At 45.1% G+C, this 20567-nt stretch overlaps 1 protein-coding gene across 1 annotated transcript; it reads left to right on the forward strand.

Moving 5' to 3' along the window:
- Positions 1–924: 924 nt before the first annotated feature.
- Positions 925–18345, forward strand: LOC308469112 (uncharacterized protein). Its single transcript, XM_081024440.1, has 6 exons — positions 925–1037; positions 3710–4179; positions 4322–4403; positions 4647–4738; positions 5304–5430; positions 13247–18345. Exons 2-6 carry the CDS (start codon positions 3760–3762, stop codon positions 14827–14829), a joined length of 2304 nt encoding a protein of 767 aa, XP_080880566.1. The 5' UTR covers positions 925–1037; positions 3710–3759; the 3' UTR covers positions 14830–18345.
- The last annotated feature ends 2222 nt before the right edge of the window (positions 18346–20567 follow it).

Below are 20567 nucleotides of genomic sequence, written 5' to 3' on the forward strand. Positions count from 1 at the left end.
GTGTGAAGGGCACAAACCAACCAGATCAGCTTCGGACCAAGCTTGACCTCTACCCAAGGCATGGACACACACCCATAACAGCAGTGGAATCACCTCCAGTGGCCTAGAGGCGCTTGTCAATGTGTGTGTGATTGTAATACAAAATTTAATATAAAATATGTATAGGTCATACCTAATATAGATAACTGAATACTAGGCAATCATTTTTATTTGTACTTACACATTCTTTAGGCAATTCTACACACATTCCCCCATCAAAAATAATAATGACAAGTCTCCCTATTGAGATTAATTTTGTTAACATGCCCCCAGTTTTCCAATCTGTAATGGTAATTCTGTGCCATTAGCTGCTCCTCCCAGTTTGGTGTCATCTGTAAACTGGACGAGCATCCCCTCAATTCCTCCATCCAAGATTGACAGATGGAGCAAAACAGGCCCCGGACAGAGCCCTGCAGCCCCCCCCCCCCGTCACCAAACTATGGCATAACCTCATGGGGGGGGGTGCAGTCGCCTCTCCTCATGAAGGATGTTTGAGGAGTTGGAGAAGGTTCAGAAAAGGGCTGCCAAAATGATCAAGGCAGACTTTGCTATGAAGAAAGGTTGCAGCCTTTGGGGCTCTTTAGTTTAGAGCAGTGCTTCCCAATTAGCTAATTACTGAGCCCCCCCCCCCTAATTTTCAAAAGCCAAGCCTGGACCAGAGAAAGTGGATGGAGAGTTGCATCTCCTGACAGTGGAACTCAAAGACACCCAAGGAATCAGTATGTTGGAAGATTCAGGACAGGTAAAATTAAATGCAAGGCAGAGTTCACCTGCGGAACTCCCCGGCACAGGAGGGAGAGGGAGAGAGGGGGAGCTGGCTTGCCAAGGGTTAAAGGGGATTGATCTGGATTCCTAGAGGGGAGAGGAAGTCAAGGGGGGGTGGGGGGGGAGAAACCCCCGAGCCCAAGCCCCTCCCTCTCCCGCCTGCCTCAAAGGGAGGAGGGGCCTTTGTCTCTCTCTTCTGCACGTGCTGCATCCGTGGCGCCTCCGGGGAGCCGGTGAGTCTCTGCATTGGGGAGAAGAGGGTGCAGGGGGGACCCCCAAGTCCTGCCCCCCTCTCTGCAAAGCCAGCGGGGCGAGGGCACAGGAGCTCTGCAAGTATTATCTTCCTGTGGATCCCTTCGGGGAGGGAAGAAAAGGGCCTGGAAATAAAACCCCCCCAGACTGAGGAATCAGTCCCATTTATCAGCAGAGGTTGTAGAGGGACGGAAATATTTGGACATAAAATGCACCGAAGAGGGAAGAGGGAAGGGGGCAGAGAAGAGAAAGCGCTTCTTGGTGCGGGGCAGAGTCCAGCCTGCGGAACTCCCTGCCACTTGAGGCCAGGCTGGGAGCAGGGCGGGGAGGAGGAGGAGGAGGAGGGGCTCTGCTTGGCTTCTTGTCTCCCCAGCGATGCTGCTGAATCCCAGTTGCTGGAAGGAGCGCAGGGGGAGAGAGGGGCTCTTGCGCCCCATCCTGCTGGGGGGCTTCCCATTCAGGCCCCAGTGGGAACGGGAGGGGGGAGTCCGGAGGGGCCCAAGGGCCTGATCCTGCAGGGCTCCTCTCCTGCTCCGATGCTGAGCTCCGCAGTTGGAGTGAAGCTCCCCCCCCCCCCCCGCGAAGCCCGGCTTCGCATCCTGGTCTCCTATGGAGGGAAATCTCTCTCAATTACTCCACCAACATTGTAAGAAACCGCACCAGAGTTTCTGAGCTCCTCTCGGCAGCTTCCAAATGCAAGAATTATCAGATTAAAGGCGTCTCTATTCATGTCTGTGAATGTGGGTTCAGGCAGACATTAGAACAGATAAGCAGCCAAAGCGCACCCTAATTCCTGGCATTTCATAAAATGAAAATCAATTAAATGAATAAAATAATAGTTCCTGCCTCCTTTGCCTCAGCCTCCAGGCCACCATTTCCCTGCCAGATTCTGGCCTCTCTTTGCACCATCTTGGCCCTCAGATCCCTCAATCCCCCCAGATCCTCCTCCTGGGCTGCCATTATTATTATTATTTATTATTATTATTATTATTATTAATTGCATTTATAGTCCTCCCCATAACTCTCTCCCCGGCCGGCTCTGCTCCGCTTGACCAGCGTCTCTGAAGCGATTTCCATTTTCTCCCCTTTGGGACAACAGAGTCCTTTCAAGACCAAGCAGAAAGGCTCCTTCTTCCCTCCATTTTCCCGCCTGGTCTCTGGGAATTTCCCCTTTTTCCCCCTGAGGGAATTCATTTCTCCCTTCTCTGCCCTCAGCTGCATCTCCTGTGCCTGAGGGACATTTCTTTTTGGGCCTCTTTTCTAGGTCTCTCCTCCTGAGTTATACTTCCTGTCATGACTCTTCCACCATTTGAGGCAAACCCTCCAACTCTCTAGGACTCCTAGAGAGATATATATATATAACCATCACAGGTTCTCTCTTGGATTTTGTGTGAGGGAAACCTTAGATGCTTGGAGACTCAGGGAGACGTTGAACGGATAAGAAAGGTTTTATTTACAAAACCAAGTTGGTAAAACAAAGAAGGGTCAGGAGTTGTGTCCTTTCAGGAAACAGTGAACTTATTCATGACACTAAACCTAAAGAGCTTTCAGGCCTTAAAACAAAGAAGTAAACGCACAGCTTCTCTTCAACTTCCCTGGCTAAAAATCAGTAGTTCCACTTCAGGTTCCTAGAAGAGGAGGTGAAATGCTTCACTCAGTTCCTCTTTCCTCCCTCTCATTCCTTTACTCAGTTCTGAGTTAAATCCTTTGGACGCAGCCCAGCTTCCTTCTCTGCTTAAAACTGGGGCTCCCTTTCCGTCACTTCCCCTCTCTCTTGGCAATCCCACTCCTCAGGGGTTTCCAAATAGCAACGCATATCTGGCTCTGCGGGGGTTAAGCTGTGTAACACTTATTATTATTATTAATATTATTAATTTATAACCCATGCTTTCCCTTAAGTTCCCAGGGAAGAGGACACCATTAAAACACAATTTTAAAAGCCATTTAAAACAAGTTACAATGACAGAAAGAAACTGAGTTGTTCTTTTCCTGGCTTTTTAGCACTTTCCTACCCACAGGAACTTTGGCCTCACCAACTTGGCCCTCAGGGGCTTGGCCAGATCAGGATCTGGCCCTCAGAAGAAGAAAAAGGGACGTTGGAGATGCAAAGGGGTAGAAAACGAGACAGAAGCAGAAAGGAAAAGTGCCCTCAAGTGGGGTTGGGAAGGAGAGCAACTCTTGAGGAGCCCATGATTAGGACCCTCAATAGAGACTAGTGTCCATATATTATTTATACCCCACCCATCTGGCTGGGTATCCCCAGCCACTCTGGGCGGCTTCCAGCAAAATATTACAATACAATAATTCATCAAATATTCCACACTTGGAACAAATGATTCACTTCTCCATCACTGTTCTGCTTCTATCCCTGGGCTGAAAACACTGAGAGGCAGGAGCCACGAGGCTCCTTCGTCGGACAGAAATCCCTTCCGTTGCCTCCACTTTTGGCCTGGTCACTTTCCCCCTAGGAGGGCGAGAGGATTTCTTCTTCTCCATCCTCCTTCCTTTTTTTCTTACAGAAAGCTCAGAGTCTGGCCTGTGGTGCAGTCCAGTCCTGGTTCCTAGCAAGACTCATCCACACTTGCTCAGGGGACCTCCTTCTTCTGCTGACCGTGTGCCAATTTCATAACAGAACAATATATTTCCTTTGCAGCATTTACCAGCACCTCTAAATCAGACAGGCAGAACTTGGCCAAGGAAAAGATGGATTCCTTCCTAAAGATGGATGAGCAAGACTCAGCTGGCCCTGGAGCAGGAAGAGGTCATGCTATGGAAACTGGGAGCAGTGGGGGATTCTGCGAAAGCTCTGGGCAGAAGATCCTGGGAGAGGAGGACACCCTTCGCTCAGAGGCGCAGAGCCGGCAGTTCAGGTGGTTCTGCTTCCAGGAGACTGAAGGACCACGAGAGGTTTGCAGTTGGTTCTACCACCTTGACCATCAATGGCTGAAGCCAGAAAGGCACACGAAAGCTGAGATGCTGGACCTGGTGATCTTGGAGCAGTTCCTGGCTGTCCTTCCAGCGGAGATGGAGAGCTGGGTGAGGGAATGCGGAGCAGAGACCAGTTCCCAGGCAGTGGCCCTGGCCGAAGGTTTCCTCCTGAGTCAGGCAGAGGAGAGGAAGCAGGTGAGAGAGACTTTCCTCTGGATGCTCCCAAGGGGCTCCAAGGAGGGAGAAGATCCTAAAAAAACTCTCCTAGTTGCTCATCCTTTTTCCTTTTTTAATCCTTGTCCCCATTGTCTGTTTGGAATCCTTGTTTCTCTTTCAGGAAAATGATCTGTTTGCGGAAATGGGTCCTGATTCCTTTGGGGCAGAGAGGACTCCGTTGGACACCAGAGAGAGTTCACTAGGTAAGGAGGAAGTAGTTTCTTCTCAGTTGGGTCACGTTCTGTGGGTTTCGAAGTGATTCCATGGGTTCTTTTCATCATTTTGGGGGAAGACACTTGGGTCCAGGAGCCCAGAGGAGGGGAGATGTAATTTTGCACAACTAAACTATGAAATGGGTACAAACACCGAAATGCAGTCAGCAGGTGAGGCTTTTTCTCCAAGAGAAGCATGCTCTCATGGTTCCCACTTACCTTTGTCTGTCGCAGGTGGCGGAATAATACTGGCAGAACTGGCAAGAACTCCTCTTCCATCTTTTCTTGGTGATGGAGGGGAAGCAGCGGCTGTGGAACCGGATCAGGTAAGGGGAAGGAGCCTTTGGGGGAAAGAGGCTGAGGGGTGGGGCAACCAGGGTGTCTCTGGGGGCCAAACAAATCTGTCCTCTTCTTTGCTTCTGTCGTAGCTGCCCTTAAGAAAGAGAACGTTTATCTGCTGAGTATCATGAACAACAAGCTCACCTTAACTCGCCTTCTGAATGTCACTAGTATTTATCAGTAGTTGCTATTTTATTTGTCAATTTATTGTGAAATGCTAAAATAGGCTTCTATGGAATCAAGAAACAATAAAAAACTGCAGCCAGGATTCACCTAATGACCCCCATCCACTGCAAAAAGGGGCTTTGTCCTCCTTGTGGCCCCCATGCGCCCCTTGAAGTTGGCATCAGGAGGGCCCCCCCCCCAATCACAGTGAAATACACAATAAAACATTTCCAATAAGACATTAAAAGGAGCATCTCTACTTAAAATCTGCAGCAAAATATTCCCATGAAATCAACGGAGCTTTTAACAGGCAGGAAACAACAGAGCAATGTGTAGTAGATAATCTTTATGCAGTCTAAGAGGAGGAACTTTCCCTTTTGCTTTTAGGGTCCAGTGTGCTTTGAAGATGTCTCTGTTTGTTTCAAAGAGGAGGAGTGGGCATTGCTAGATCCTGACCAGAGAGCTCTGCATAAGGAAGTCATGGAGGAGAATCGTGGGACCATAGATTCTCTTGGTATAGCTCATATTATTACAACATCTGTTTCAAAATTCCATACATATATCTCTGTGTGATGAAGCTCCCAGATTTTGATGGATTTTGACAGTGCCACCTACAGCACCTGGGATTCTCGCACCCACACAATTTACCTTGAATGGAGGCTACTGACTGTTTTGCCTGCCAATATTCTTCCACCACTTATGCCTTTTTAAACAAGGATCAGGCTGGTCTGAGCTGCCCAGGCCTTTTAAAATTGTAGGCTTCCTGAATATTTAGGAAAGTGGAAGTAGCTTCTGTCAGGTTTTGTGTTTTTCTTTTTGCTTCTGTCGGTTCTTGGTTTTGCAAAAATTCTTCTGACGCTGGAGATGGAGCAGATTCCATGATTGAGCCAAAGAAAATTCATTGCAGAAAGTAACAGGCATTTTGAATTTCAGTTTCCCATAAGTACCATATTTTTCGCACCATAATACTCAGTTTTCCCCCCCTAAAAGGTAAAGGGAAATGTGTGTGCGCGTTATGGAGTGAATGCAGGCGGGAAGAGCTGCTCTTGCTGGCTTTTCGTCGAGGTGGGAGAAGGGAGGCAGCCTCTCTTCCTCCGTGTCTGCCTGCTCTATGGCTTTTTGGTGAGGTGACTTTATAGTCTGATGGGCTGACTGTAATTCAAGCAAAGGGAGAGCCGCTTACACACATGTAAGCGGCTCTTACTCTGCTTTCTTTACAATGAGCCGGAAGGAGGGACAAAGAGGGCATCCCCTTCCGTCCCTCCCCCAGCACCTCACCGGTAAATTCAAACAAAGCGGCTTACAAGGCTCGTGTCCCTGCATCTCCTCCTCCTCTTTTTCTCCGGTTCGAGGCAAGGCAGCTGCACAAATGTGAGCTCCCCCTCTCTCTTCCTTCCCTCCCTCCCTCCCTCTTCCAACTTCAAAAAATATTGGGGGGCGGCCAGGTAAGCCCCACCTCACATACCACAATGGGGGGTGGGGGATGACTCCCTCAAATATTTAATGGGGGGTGAAGGCACCTAGGCCCATAGGAGTTGGCTGCTTTGCCTAGGACAAATGTGAGCTCTCCATCTCTCTTCCCTCCCTCCCTCTTCCAACTTCAATAAAATATTGGGGGGGGGCAGGTACAGGTAAGCCCCATCTCACAGACTGCAATGGATCTCAAGACAAAGTGCATGCACACTGGTACCTTATATGAATGGCAATGCCCATCAGCATGGGGGGAGGATGACTCCCTCAAATATTAATGGGGGGGGGGAAGGCACCTAGGCCTATAGGAGTTGGCTGCTTTGCCTAGGACAAATGTGAGCTCCCCCCCCTTCCTTCATCCCTGTATTGGAGATACCATACATTATTGACAGTTCCTTCATCATTTTCTTGCAGAAAACTGTATTTTCTTGCAGCAAACCTCCCCCGTTCTGATAAGGATGATAAAGCAGAGAAGACTAGCATATAAGATTCCTTTTAAACTAGAGGTAGTAAAATATGCTAAGGAGCATGGAAACAGAGCAGCAGAGAGACATTTTGGGCCACCTCCAACAGAAAGAATGATAAGAGGTTGGAGGAAACAGGAGGATCAGCTGCAAAAAGCAGATAAAAGCAAGCACACTTTTCGTGGACATGCTGCAAAGTGGCCACAGATGGACATTGCCATGAAAGAATGGATCACATATCACCAGAATAATGGCTTCACAGTCTCTACAAAAATGATAATATATGAAGCCAAACGCATTGCTTTAGAGAAAGGCATTCACGATTTTACTGGCTCACCATCATGGTGCTACAGATTTATGAAGCGATGTGGCCTTGCTATGCGCACGAAAACTAGAATTCCACAAAAAATGCCAGAAGAATATTAATCTAAGATTCTGTCTTTTCATAAATTTGTAATTGATGCTAGGAAGAGAAATGGATTTGAAATTGGCCAGATTGGGAATATGGATGAAGTCCCGCTAACCTTTGATGTGCCATCTAATAGGACTGTTGATCTGAAAGGTGCCAAAACTATTGCTGTGAAAACCTCCGGACATGAGAAAACCCATTACACGGTTGTGTTGTCTTGCTGTGCAGATGGCACCAAATTGCCACCCATGTTAATTTTCAAAAGGAAAACATTTCCAAAACAAGTGATTCCATGTTCATGAGAAAGGATGGATGGACGAAAATGGAATGAGAATATGGGTTGAAAAAGTGTGGTCCAAACGTCCTGGAGGGTTTTGAAAAAACCTGCCTTATTAGTACTGGACCAGTTTAGAGCACATATTAGCGAAACTACAAAAAAGTGCTTTAAAGAAGCGAAGACTCATCTAGCTGTAATTCCTGGAGGTCTTACCAGCCAGTTGCAACCTCTCGATGTTTCCATCAACAAGCCGTTTAAGGTCGTTATGCGAGAAGAGTGGAACAAATGGATGGCTGCTGGTAATCATGATCTGACACCTACTGGACGAATGAAGAGGCCCACTATCACTCAAGTTTGTGAATGGGTGAAAACATCATGGCACTCTGTGAAGGAGGAAATCGTTGCACAGTCATTCAAAAAATGTGGCATTAGCAATGGTTTGGATGCAAAAGAAGATGACATTTTACATGAAGATAGCGAAGAAAGTGATGTCAGTGATTGTGAGCAACTGAGCTTCATAAATTCTGACTCTGGCACTGATAAGTTCTTGGGGTTCACAGAAGACTAGAAGAGTACTCGAACCTAAAATTCTCTCTTCATTTGTTAATGACAGTGATGATGGTTCTTAATGCCACTGCTGTTCACTTTACATGGTTGTAATATGATTCTGATATACCGGTTGTTTATTAAATAGTTTAGTACAACATTTGATTCAGAATATTTTTTTCTTGTTTTCCTCCTCTAAAAACTACGTGCGTGTTATGGTCAGATGCGTGTTATAGAGCGAAAAATACAGTATGTCAGTCAACAAAGGCAGTGAATTCTGCAGTAAGAAATTAACTTCAGTTCTTCCTTCATCACAGGTGTTCATTAGCATTATTCAATAATTGGCAACTCCATTTTTTCCTCTTCTTTGCATAATAATTTTTATTCAGCTTAGAAAACTTTAACAAATTAACTTCAAATTCAATATATGCTTCTTTTACCAAAAAACAACAGTGAGGTGACTTCTTCCCTCATTTCCGTGGTGCTTTCATTCCCATCTTTTCCTGCTGCTGATATATATCAAACTATATCTAATACATATTTCATCCATTACATTTATTATCATTTCCAATCCGCTGCTCATAATTCCAATCCTGCCCATGATATCATTTGACTAAAATTCTTTCTCAGATATTCCAAAAAGGGTTTCTACTCTTCAGTAAAAAGTTTGGTCTCTCACTCTTGCTCTCAACTTTGCCAATTTTGCATACTCCAAAGTTTTTACAAGCCATTCCTCTTTGTTTCTTCTTTCCGGTTTTGTGCATATAAAGTGTTGCTGCGTACACAAATAGTTTAATCATATTCTTCAGGACATTTGTCCCCAATATCCCTAAAAGAAAAGCTTCAGGTTTTTGAAAATTACCAATTCTTACGTCTTCTTCATTTCATGATATATCATTACAGTGGTACCTCGGGTTAAGAACTTAATTTGTTCCAGAGGTCCGTTCTTAACCTGAAACTGTTCTTAACCTGAAGCACCACTTTAGCTAATGGGGCCTCCCACTGCCGCTGTGCGATTTCTGTTCTCATCATGAAGCCAAGTTCTTAACCCGAGGTACTATTTCTGGGTTAGCGGAGTCTGTATCCTGAAGCATCTGTAACCTGAGGTTCCACTATATAATCCTTTGTCCATCTAATGGAAGTGGGTTTGAAGAATTCTATCCTTGATTTTTCTTGAGCAGAACTGAACCAAACAAACTCCTGGTAGTTTCTTTGTGCTTGCAAAGGCCGACTTTATACAGAAAACTTAGATTATCTCCTCCGCTTCCATCTCAAGGAATTCCACCAACTGCTTCACCAGTTTCTCTTGGATTTAATCGCCTAGTTCCAGGATCCCACGGAATATCAAAAAGGACTCCTTTTGTCGCATTTCCAAAACTTCCATTTGATCTGACAGCAGCTCTCCTTGTTGCTTTATTTCTGTCACTTCCCCCTGCATTGTCTCTGCTTGCTTCTTGGTTTCACGATTCCCATAAGAAAGCTTATTAACAGTCACTCCCACTGAAGCAGTTCTTTTAGTTAAATCCTGGATGTTACAAGAAAGTTGGGATATTGCATTGGAATTTGCCTCCAGTCACAACTTGATTGCTATCCATGTTTCATTTAAATCCATTGCTGCCTTGTCAATTCTGCTGTTACAGATGTTGCCCTCTGTGAGGCTGGCTGGTTCAGGTTTTTTTCTTTGGTTCTGGTCGTCATAGTACTGTAATTCACTTCTATAATCCATGCTTAAACAACAGTCCTTCTGGGGCAAGTTTTGTTCTGCAGATCTCTCTCATTCAGACATAACATTTCAGCCTGCTCCGTCCCACCGTGCACCTCCACTCTGCTGGCAATATTCCAAGTGCTCTCTCTCTTAGCTCTCTCTTTATATGGCAAAGTCAAATTGTACCCAGACAGTCCCCTTTTGGATTCTAGTGCTCTTTATTCCATTAGCCATGAAGATTGGGTAGTATTCTCCCAAGGAATTTATAGCTTTGTATCAACATTCTCCCTTCCTTCCCTCTCCTCTCCCTTCTCCTTTGTGGCAGCGATTTTTTATTTTTTATTTTTACTTCTTTCACTCTTTTCTTCACACACCAGCAGCCAGAATTTTCCCCTGCAGCTGCTGCCCACCCTTTATGGTAAAGTGTCTTTAAATTTAAGTCAAGTCCAATTTATAAGGAAGTCAGCCACTTACACGATTGCCTCTGAGTCTTCTCAGTAATTGAGTCAGAAATATTTTTGCGACATCTATCTGACAATGTGAGAAACATAATCAATATTTTAGAAAAATTACAAGAGAATATAAATACTAAGGCAGTTTTAATATTTGTGGACGCGGAGAAAGCTTTTGACAACATTTCTTGGAGTTTTATGAAGAAGAACCTACAGGGGATGGGGGTAGGCCAAGGCTTTGAAAACAGTATAAGTGCAATATATTCTGAACAAAAGGCTAAATTAATTGTAAATAATGTGGTGACGGAAGAATTTAAGATAGAAAAAGGGACACGACAAGGTTGCCCAATTTCCCCACTGCTTTTTATTTCGGTCCTGGAGGTTTTGCTGAACATGATTAGAAGGGACCAGTTGGTTAAAGGGATACAGGTCGGAGCCAAACAGTACAAATTGAGAGCATTTGCAGATGACTTAGTATTGACGTTACAGGAGCCAGAATCTAGTACCAAAAGGGTTTTAGAACTGATTCAAGAATTTGGTCAAGTTGCAGGATTTAAATTGAATAAGTTAAAAACCAAGGTTTTAGAGAAAAATTTAACACCAATGGAGAGAGAGAGGTTTCAGAATGAGACAGGTTTAACAGTGGTCAAGAAAGTTAAATACTTGGGGATTAACATGACAGCAAAAAACGGGAATTTATTTAAAGACAACTATGAAAAATGTTGGGCTGAAGTGAAAAAAGATTTAGAAATCTGGTCAAATTTGAAGCTTTCACTGTTGGGTCATATTGCTGCGGTAAAAATGAATGTATTGCCTAGAATGTTGTTTTTGTTTCAAACATTGCAAATTGTGGACAAAATGGATTGTTTCAAGAGGTGGCAGAGAGATATTCCTAGATTTGTCTGGCAGGGCAAGAAGCCTAGAATAAAATTTAAAATATTAACAGATGCAAAAGAAAGAGGTGGATTTGCCCTGCCAGACTTGAAACTTTATTATGAATCAGCAGCTTTTTGCTGGTTGAAAGAATGGCTGCTTCTTGAAAACACTGACATTTTGGATCTAGAAGGTTTTAACAATGTATTTGGATGGCATGCATATCTGTGGTATGACAAGGTCAAAGCACATAAAGCATTTAAAAACCATATTGTCAGGAAAGCATTGTTTAATGTTTGGATAAGATACAAGGATTTATTGGAAAACAAAACCCCAAGGTGGCTGTCACCGATGGAAGCGAAAGCTTTGAAAAGGCTCAATATGGAGGCCAAATGGCCGAAATATTGGGAAATTTTGGAACAAGATGGGGATAGACTGAAATTACAGAGTTTTGAAAAATTAAAAAACAAAGTGCGAGACTGGCTTCATTATTACCAGATATTGGAGGCATATAATTTGGACAAGAAAATTGGCTTCCAGGTGGAAAAATCAAAATTGGAAACAGAACTGTTAGAACCCAAAACTAAGAATTTGTCAAGAATGTATAACTTGCTGTTGAAATGGAATACTCAGGATGAAACGGTGAAATCTGCTATGATTAAATGGGCACAAGATGTTGGACATAACATAATGATGGCTGACTGGGAACAGTTATGGACCACAGGTATGAAGTTTACGGCATGTAATGCCTTAAGAGAGAATATTATGAAAATGATATACAGGTGGTACATGACACCAGTCAAGCTTGCAAAAATCTATCACTTGCCCGATAATGAATGTTGGAAATGTACAGAAACTGAAGGTACATTCTTCAGAGCCAGTGTGGTGAAGTGGTTAAGAGCGGTAGTCTCGTAATCTGGGGAACCGGGTTCGAGTCTCTGCTCCTCCACATGCAACTGCTGGGTGACCTTGGGCTAGTCACACTTCTCTGAAGTCTCTCAGCCTCACTCACCTCACAGAGTGTTTGTTGTGGGGGAGGAAGGGAAAGGAGAATGTTAGCCGCTTTGAGACTCCTTAAAGGGAGTGAAAGGCGGGATATCAAATCCAAACTCTTCTTCTTCTTTCACCTTTGGTGGACGTGTCCAAGGATTAAGGCTTTCTGGGAGATGATTTATAATGAAATGAAAAGGGTATTTAAATATACCTTTCCGAAGAAACCAGAGGCCTTTCTCCTGGGCATGATCGGCCAAATGGTGCCAAAGAAGGACAGAACTTTCTTTATGTATGCCACAACAGCAGCAAGAATACTTATTGCAAAGTATTGGAAGACACAAGACCTACCCACTCTGGAAGAATGGCAGATGAAGGTGATGGACTACATGGAATTGGCGGAAATGACTGGCAGAATCCGAGACCAGGGAGAAGAATCGGTGGAAGAAGATTGGAAGAAATTTAAAGACTATTTACAGAAATATTGTAAAATTAATGAATGTTAGAATGATGTTGGAATGAAGTTAGGTGGTTTAAGCAGTAATGTTATAAAGGTGTAGGTAAAAAAGGACTGATAACAGATGAAAATTTAAAGTTATAGTATATTAAGTTAAAGAATTATGAGAAAACAAAGAGGGAAAGAAATTGCTGACTTAACTAATTGAACTGGAATACAATAAAGGGAGGTATGAGGAGGTCAGGGAAACAAGGATATAAATGTAAGTTATGGAAAGAATGATCTATTTTTCTTCCCCCCCCCTCTTTTTAAGTGTCTTTTACTCTTTTTTTGTAATTTGTATTTTGTATTTTCTTGTATTTTTACTTTTTGTGTGTGTGTGTAATTCTTGTATTCTCTGAAATTTTAATAAATATCATTAAAAAAAACCAACAGAAATGTTTTTGCCAGTGCCTTGCCTCTCAACCAGCCTGGAACAGGGTCCTCCAACTTCCTCCAAGCAGGGAGCGGCAGAGAAACGGGCTTGTCACCCTGCTACACTCAGGGTCTTAAGGAATGTTTGCCTTCGCTACCCCAATTTCTGCATCTGAGACTTCCCCAAGCTCGGAGAAGCTGCTCTTGTGATCATGGCTGACCTGGAAGTACAATTCTTCCTGAGGCTCTAATCCATTTCTCTGTTCATTGCAGGTGGTGATGAATTAGAAATTCAGAACAAGGGAGACCAAGACAAAGTTCACATAGTGGAGAAACCCTATACATATCTGGAGTCTGGCAAAAGCTTCAGTCAGAGTTCCTATTCCACTTCCCATCAAAGAAATCATACAGGGGAGAGACCACATCAGTGCTTGGAGTGTGGAAAGAGCTTTAGTAAGCAGGTGATTCTCACCACCCATCTAAAAATTCATACAGGGGAGAAATCATATCAGTGTTTGGAGTGTGGAAAGAGCTTCAGTAGAAAGGAATATCTCACTTCCCATCTAAGAATTCATATGGGCCAGAAACCATATCACTGCTTGGAATGTGGAAAGAGCTTCAGTTGGAAAAAGAGTCTTACTTCCCATCAAAGAATTCATACAGGTGAGGAACCATATCAGTGCTTAGACTGTGGAAGGAACTTCAAAACAAAGCAACATCTCACTTACCATCAAAGAACTCATAGTGGGGATAAACCATATAAGTGTGTGGAATGTGGAAAGAGCTTCAGTCAGCACTCCAGTCTCAGTTCTCATGAAAGAATTCATACAGGGGAGAAACCATATCAGTGCCTGGAATGCGGAAAGAGTTTCATTTGGAAAGGTAGTCTCACTTCTCATGAAAGAATTCATGCAGGGGAGAAGCCATATCAATGCGTGGAATGTGGAAAGAGCTTCAGTCACAGATCTCATCTCACTTCCCATCAAAGAATTCATACAGGGGAGAAACCACATCAGTGCTTGGAGTGTGGAAAGAGCTTCAGTCACAGATCTCATCTCACTATCCATCAAAGAATTCATACAGGGGAGAAACCACATCAGTGCTTGGAGTGTGGAAGGAGCTTCAGTCAGAAGGTGAGTCTCACCACCCATCTAAATATTCATACAGGGGAGAAGCCATATCAGTGCTCAGGCTGTGGAAGGAACTTCAGAACAAAGCAACAACTCACTTACCATCAAATAACTCATAGTGGGGAGAAGCCATATCAGTGCGCGGAATGTGGAAAGAGCTTCATTCGGAAGTACCGTCTCACTTCCCATCAAAGAATTCATGCAGGGGAGAAACCACATCAGTGCTTGGAATGTGCAAGGAACTTCACCTCAAAGGCAGGTTTCACTTCCCATCAAAGAATTCATACAGGGGAGAAACCATATCAGTGCTTGGACTGTGCAAGGAACTTCACCTCAAAAGCAAGTCTCTCTTACCATCGAATAACTCACAGTGAGGACAAACCATATCAGTGCTCAGACTGTGGAATGAACTTCAGAACAAAGCAACATCTCACTTACCATCAAAGAACTCATAGTGGGGAGAAGCCATATCAGTGCGTGGAATGTGGAAAGAGCTTCCCTCGGCGGGATACTCTCACTTCTCATGAAAGAATTCATACAGGGGAGAAGCCACATCAGTGCTTGGAATGTGGAAAAAGCTTCATACAAAAGACCAGTCTCACTTCCCATCGAAGAATTCATACAGGGGAGAAACCACATCAGTGCTTGGAATGTGGAAAGAGCTTCAGGCAGAGAGTCAGTCTTATTTCCCATCAAAGAATTCATACAGGGGAGAAAGCACATTAGTGCTTGGAATGTGGAAAGAGCTTCACCTGTAAGGAAAGTCTCATTTCCCATCAAAGATCACACAGCAGGGAAAATAGCAGAATAATAGAATTGTAGTGTTGGAAGGGGCTGTGTTAGTCATCTAGTACAGGAATCTCAGCTAAAGCATCCATGACATATAGCCATCTAATCTCTTATTAAAAACCTCCAAGGAAGGAGATGACACCTCTCATAGGAATCTGTTCCACTGCTGAGCAGCTTATACCACCAGAAGCTTCCTCCTGATATTGAGTCGGAATCTCATTTTTGGTAACTTGAATGCATTGGTTCAGGTCTTACCCTCCAGAACAGGAGAAAACAAGCTTGCTGCATCTTGCCTGGGACAGTCCTCTAGATATTTGAAGACTGCTATTCTGTTTTCTCCCAGTTTCCTCTTTTCCAGGCTAAACATATCCATTCCCTCAACTGTTCCACTTAAGGCTTTGTTTCCAGGCCATTGGTCATGCTTCCAGCTTGTCAGTATCTTATTCAAATTGTGACACCCAAAACAAGACACAGCACTCCAGACGTGGTCTGACCAAGGAAGAAGATAACAGTACTGTGGCTTCCCTTTATCTGGACACTCGACTTCTGTTGATGCGCCCTTGGATAGCATTTGCTTTCTTTGCTGCTACGTCACACTTTTGACTCCTGGATCGTTTTCACATGTACTACTGGGAAGCCAGATGTCCCCCATCTTATATATTTGCTGATGATACCTGCCTATATGCAGAACCTGACATTTGTCCTTACTGAAATTCCTTTATGGCGTTTAAAGGCCATTTTTTTCTCCAGAGAGCTCCCAGTGGTGTCACCTGGCTCTTGCCCTCCTGATTAAACACGGACAATAATCCTGTGAGGTTGGTTAGGCTGTGATGCAGTGCCTGGTCCCCAGGGTCACCCAGCTAAGTAGGGATTTGAATCCAGGTCTCCCAGATCTGAGCCTTTAACCACTATGCCACACTTGTTCTCTAGTGAGACTCTCAGAAACTGCATGTGCATGTGTGTTTCCTTAAAGCTCAGTTGTGATGTTCTGGTGTTTGAATTCAAAGTTGTATACACCTATAGCAAAATAATTAACGTAACAGAAGTAAGTACAGTATACTAGAAGATTTATGGTAAAGTTGGCTAGGAAGGGGGAGTTTGGAATGCTGGGGGTGAGAGGTGATTGGCTGGGAGTTTGAAAGGGGTTTGAATGACGACAACAGAACAATCATGACTTTGGCTAATTAAACATTCTGTGTCCTTTTAAATGTGCTTGTGGGAAGCGGGGATTTTGTTCTTGTTTTTATTCTGTATTTTCTGTTTTTGTTCTGTAGTTTTGTGCTGTGAACTGCCCGATATCTTCAGATGAAGGGTCATATACAAATTTATTAAATAAATACTAAAAAGTAGTCATAAGCAATAAAACATAAAAAAGACCAACCATGGTGAACCATTTCCACATAGATCCCAAGGAGCTAAAAAGCAGAGATGCAAAAAACCTGACAGCTACGAACCCCTATGGCACATTCACCCCTGGGTGGACCACACACATCCCCGGAGATTAAATCTAGCACCCTGGTACTTGTCTTTTCAGTTCGTGGCAGGAAAGGAGGTTTACTCAGTAATGTAACTTACACACTTGGTTGTCCCAAAGCGCAGAGTTCTGGGTCTGCGTCGTCCTTCTGGCTTTTGTGTGCCACGTCTGCAGTCTGGCTTTCTGAGAGATTAGTCTCATAGGCCCTCTTCATCAAATGCGCTTCTGCACACACCTGGCCATCTTTGGTCACTGGCCAGGTTGCAATTCAATCTTCAGCTCAGACAATTACCGGTAGTACATAGTCTAAGAGGTGCCAGTGGTTTGACAGAGGGTGCCTCCAAGATGTTTTGAATTTATTTTGTCGAAAGAGTGTGTTGGTAATAACAAGGTAGTGCGCTGCACATATCGTCAAAAGTAAGATTCCGTTCTGGTTGCTGTTGCCAATTCCTCCTTTCCCAATATTCCCAGGCCCCAGATCGAAATCTCGCCCAACTCTTGCATTAAAATCGCCCAGGAGGATAATTTGATCCTCCTTAGGCGTCTGTGATAGGATGGTATCCAGCTGAAAATAAAAATGTTCTTTAATGTCTTCATCAGCACCCAGTGTTTGTGCATTAAGTGCTTAGAATAGTAGCCTGTTGGTTTCTGGTGAGTTTTATTCAAAGTGTGAGACATACATATGACACTCTCCACATGATTATCTCTTCATTGACTGTTTGGCTTTCAGTTTGGGGTCCCTGAACCTGTAATGTATCACTTTATGGCTTCTCCATTTGCAATTGGAATATGGCCATCCCCACTGACAGCTTAAGATTGTCCAGGCTGCCAAGTAAATCTTCATCCTAACACATATATGAAGAACATCCATAATCGAGCAACCATTGGTTTGAGTTCTTTCTTTTTGTATCACATCTGTTTACAGCTAGATGCTTCTGTTGCAAAAGAAGATTGCTTTCTTGATCTCTGCTTCTCTGATTTTGATTTGGTTGCTAAAATGAAGGGGATTTTGCTGGTTTGGAGCTTCACAAAATCGGGATATGTGTCCCTCTTTGTTATATCTGAAGCAAATGACTCTTTGGGATGGAGCCTTGGCTCTCTTCTGAGACTGTGACATGTATTTTGAATCACTGGAATTTCCATTCCTGGCTGGAGTGATTGCTCTTTTCTCCACACACTTTTCTCAGATGGCCAATGACATCAGTGAGCCTGAACCTTGGTTTGCCATCTATGAGAGTGGCAAATGTCCCGATTTTTAACCATTATTATTAAAATCCATCAGTGTGGACCATTTGACTGTCTGAAATACTATCCAGAATAATAGACACTGCTAGGTCATTCTGCTGTTCCCGTCTCCTTATTAAAGCTGCACCTCCTCTGGCTTTTTCTTCCCGGATAGAATTCCTGGTGTTATGTCTTGAAGTTCTCACCCTGGCCACCAGGGGTATCATAATGTGTACATAGTTTTCACTCAGGTCCACCTCAGTTAATTTAGGCAGGAAACCCTGGGTGGTTGTTACAATGTTGACAGCTGGCTGCCTATAAAACTGTTTTCAGTTTAGTCCAGTTCCGGCTTACTTATAAAGAACTACAGTGGTACCTCGGGTTACATACACTTCAGGTTACAGACTCCGCTAACCCAGAAATAGTACCTCGGGTTAAGAACTTTGCTTCCGGATGAGAACAGAAATCGCGCTGCGGCAGCGGGAGGCCTCATTAGCTCAAGTGGTGCTTCAGGTTAAGAACAGTTCCAGGTTAAGAACAGACCTCCAGAACGAATTCAGTACTTAACCCGAGGTACCACTGTACTTGGAGAAATCTCTGTGTCGTCTGCTATGTCCACCCACTATTCAATTCCTCCCTCTCTCAGTCTGGCTTCCATTCCTCTCTTCTACAAAATTAAACTGCTCTGGGTGAGGCAAGCTGGGCCTCTGATCAGCAAGGGGCTTCTGGCTGCCCATAGGAATAATGTACGTATTCCTAAACCATAAAATGCGGGAGGCAGCGGAAGACAGGAGGGCCTGGCCTGCTCTGGTCCAGGGGGCACGAAGAGGCGGACACCACTAAGCAACAACAATCCCTAAAAGAACATCTTCCCCGTCCCAAGGGTTAAAAGCAAGTGACCTGCCTTCCTAGAGCGGACGGAAATCCTGCGGGAGGGGGCAGGTCCTCCAGAGCAAGGCGGGAGAGCTGGGGTGCTCGGCGCTCCAAGGGTTAAGAGGAACTGAGCCGGGTTCCTAGAGGGGACAGGAAAGAGGGGGCGAGGGGGCGGGACCTCCGGGGCCAAAGAGGGGCCTCTGGTCGCTGGTCTGGGCAGCTTCTGCCTGGGGTGAGTCTCCTCTCTCTCCCCCCCCCCGAGGGCGCAGTGGGGGGAAGGGGGTCCCGGGGCTGCAGGGGGACCCCAAGTCCAGGGAGGAGGAGGAGGGGCTCTGCTTGGCTTCTTGTCTCCCCAGCGATGCTGCTGAATCCCAGTTGCTGGAAGGAGCGCAGGGGGAGAGAGGGGCTCTTGCGCCCCATCCTGCTGGGGGGCTTCCCATTCAGGCCCCTGTGAGAATCAGAGGAACATGGAATCGTAGAGTTGGAAGGGAGCCCGAGGGTCATCTAGTCCAACCCCCTGCAATGCAGGAGTCTCTGCTTCCCTGAAGGTTTCTAAGCAGAGTTTGGACGTCCAGCTCTCAAGGATGTGTGAGTTGAGATTCCTACATTGCAGGGAGTTGGGTCATATGACCCCCAGTGCCCCTTCCAGTTCTGGGGTTCAGTGAAAGAAGCTTGTGGGGTGGGGCATGTATCGGAGAGCTCAGTCAAGAGGAGAAGGGGGCAGGATATTCCCCAGGAGGAACCGCCACCAGGCTGCCCTCTCTTTGGCCACCCAAAGCTCTTGAGTGGGGAAACGACCAAGAGGGCCCCTCTGCCAACCTGAGCCCCCAAGGGGGGGGTAGTGAAGGAGGCCTTTCTTTAGATATTTGGCTCCTGTGAGGACCTTGAACTGGGCCCAGAAGTGAATGAAATTAATAAAGAGAAGGAGCCCAGCCCATAATCCGAGGACTGCATTTTGCAGCTGTTTCTGAGTTGTCTTCAAGGGCAGCTGCACATGGAGGGCATTGTAATGATCCCATTGGATCCAGAGCATGGAATACCATGGCCTCCTCCTCTCGTCCCAAAGAGACTGGGGCTGGCAAACTTGCCAGAGCTGGAAGGGGGCACTGCTAGTCACTGAGGCCACCTGGGAACCTCTAAGCAGATGTGGTGGTGGTGGTGGGGTTATGCTATGCCACATTATTGTTATTTTAATTATTATTTATTACCCATCCTTATGATTTTAGGGCAGATTTCAACATTACAACAGTATAACAAAAACAGTTTAAAACCACTTACAATCACAGAAATAAGGTGAATCCTACTGTACTTTCTTTTAGCGCTGTCCTTTGGCCCTGCCCACATGAACTTTGGGCTCACCCACTTGACCCTCAAGGTGTTGCCAGATAAATCACGTTCCTTGTAGGGGAACTAGATGATTTCTTCTTCTTCCTTCTTCCTTTTTTTCTTAAAGAAAGCTCAGAGTCTGGGTCCTGGTTCCTTCCAAGACTCATCTACGCTTACTCAGGGAACCACCTTCTTCTCCTTCCCGTCTATCAGTTTTATAACAGAACAATGTCTTTCTTTGTAGAATTTGCCAGCACCTCACTTTCGGACGGACAGAACTTGGAAGAGGACCAAAGGGTTCCTTCTGATCTTTTGGAGACTTCCTGAGAGTGAAGATGCATAAGCAAGACTCAGCTGGCCCTGGAGCAGGAAGAGACCATGCTATGGAAACTAGGAGCAGTGCAGGATTCTGGGAAAACTCTGTGCAGAAGATCTTAGGTGAGGAGCACACCCTTCGCTCAGAGGCGCAGAGCCGGCAGTTCCACTGGTTCTGCTACCTGCAAGTCAAAGGACCCCGTGAGGTTTGCAGCCAACTCTATCACTTTTGCCGCCAGTGGCTGAAACCAGAAAGGCACACGAAAGCTGAGATGCTGGACCTGGTGATCTTGGAGCAGTTCCTGGCTGTCCTTCCAGCAGAGATGGAGAGCTGGGTGAGGGAATGCGGAGCAGAGACCAGTTCCCAGGCAGTGGCCCTGGCCGAAGGTTTCCTCCTGAGTCAGGCGGAGGAGAGGAAGCAGGTGAGAGAGACTTTCCTCTGGATACTCCCAAGGGGCTCCAA

The sequence above is a fragment of the Podarcis pityusensis genome (assembly GCF_964106645.2).
Source record: "Podarcis pityusensis genome assembly, contig: HAP1_SCAFFOLD_549, whole genome shotgun sequence".
Classification (NCBI taxonomy): domain Eukaryota; kingdom Metazoa; phylum Chordata; class Lepidosauria; order Squamata; family Lacertidae; genus Podarcis; species Podarcis pityusensis.

Bases quoted from the DNA above. Each gene is read 5' to 3' on its own strand.
- LOC308469112 (XM_081024440.1), top strand. From the start codon at position 3,760: ATGGATTCCTTCCTAAAGATGGATGAGCAAGACTCAGCTGGCCCTGGA. The intron at 4,404-4,646 runs GTAAGGAGGAAG...TGTCTGTCGCAG, and splicing joins CACCAGAGAGAGTTCACTAG to GTGGCGGAATAATACTGGCA. The intron at 5,431-13,246 runs GTATAGCTCATA...TGTTCATTGCAG, and splicing joins TGGGACCATAGATTCTCTTG to GTGGTGATGAATTAGAAATT.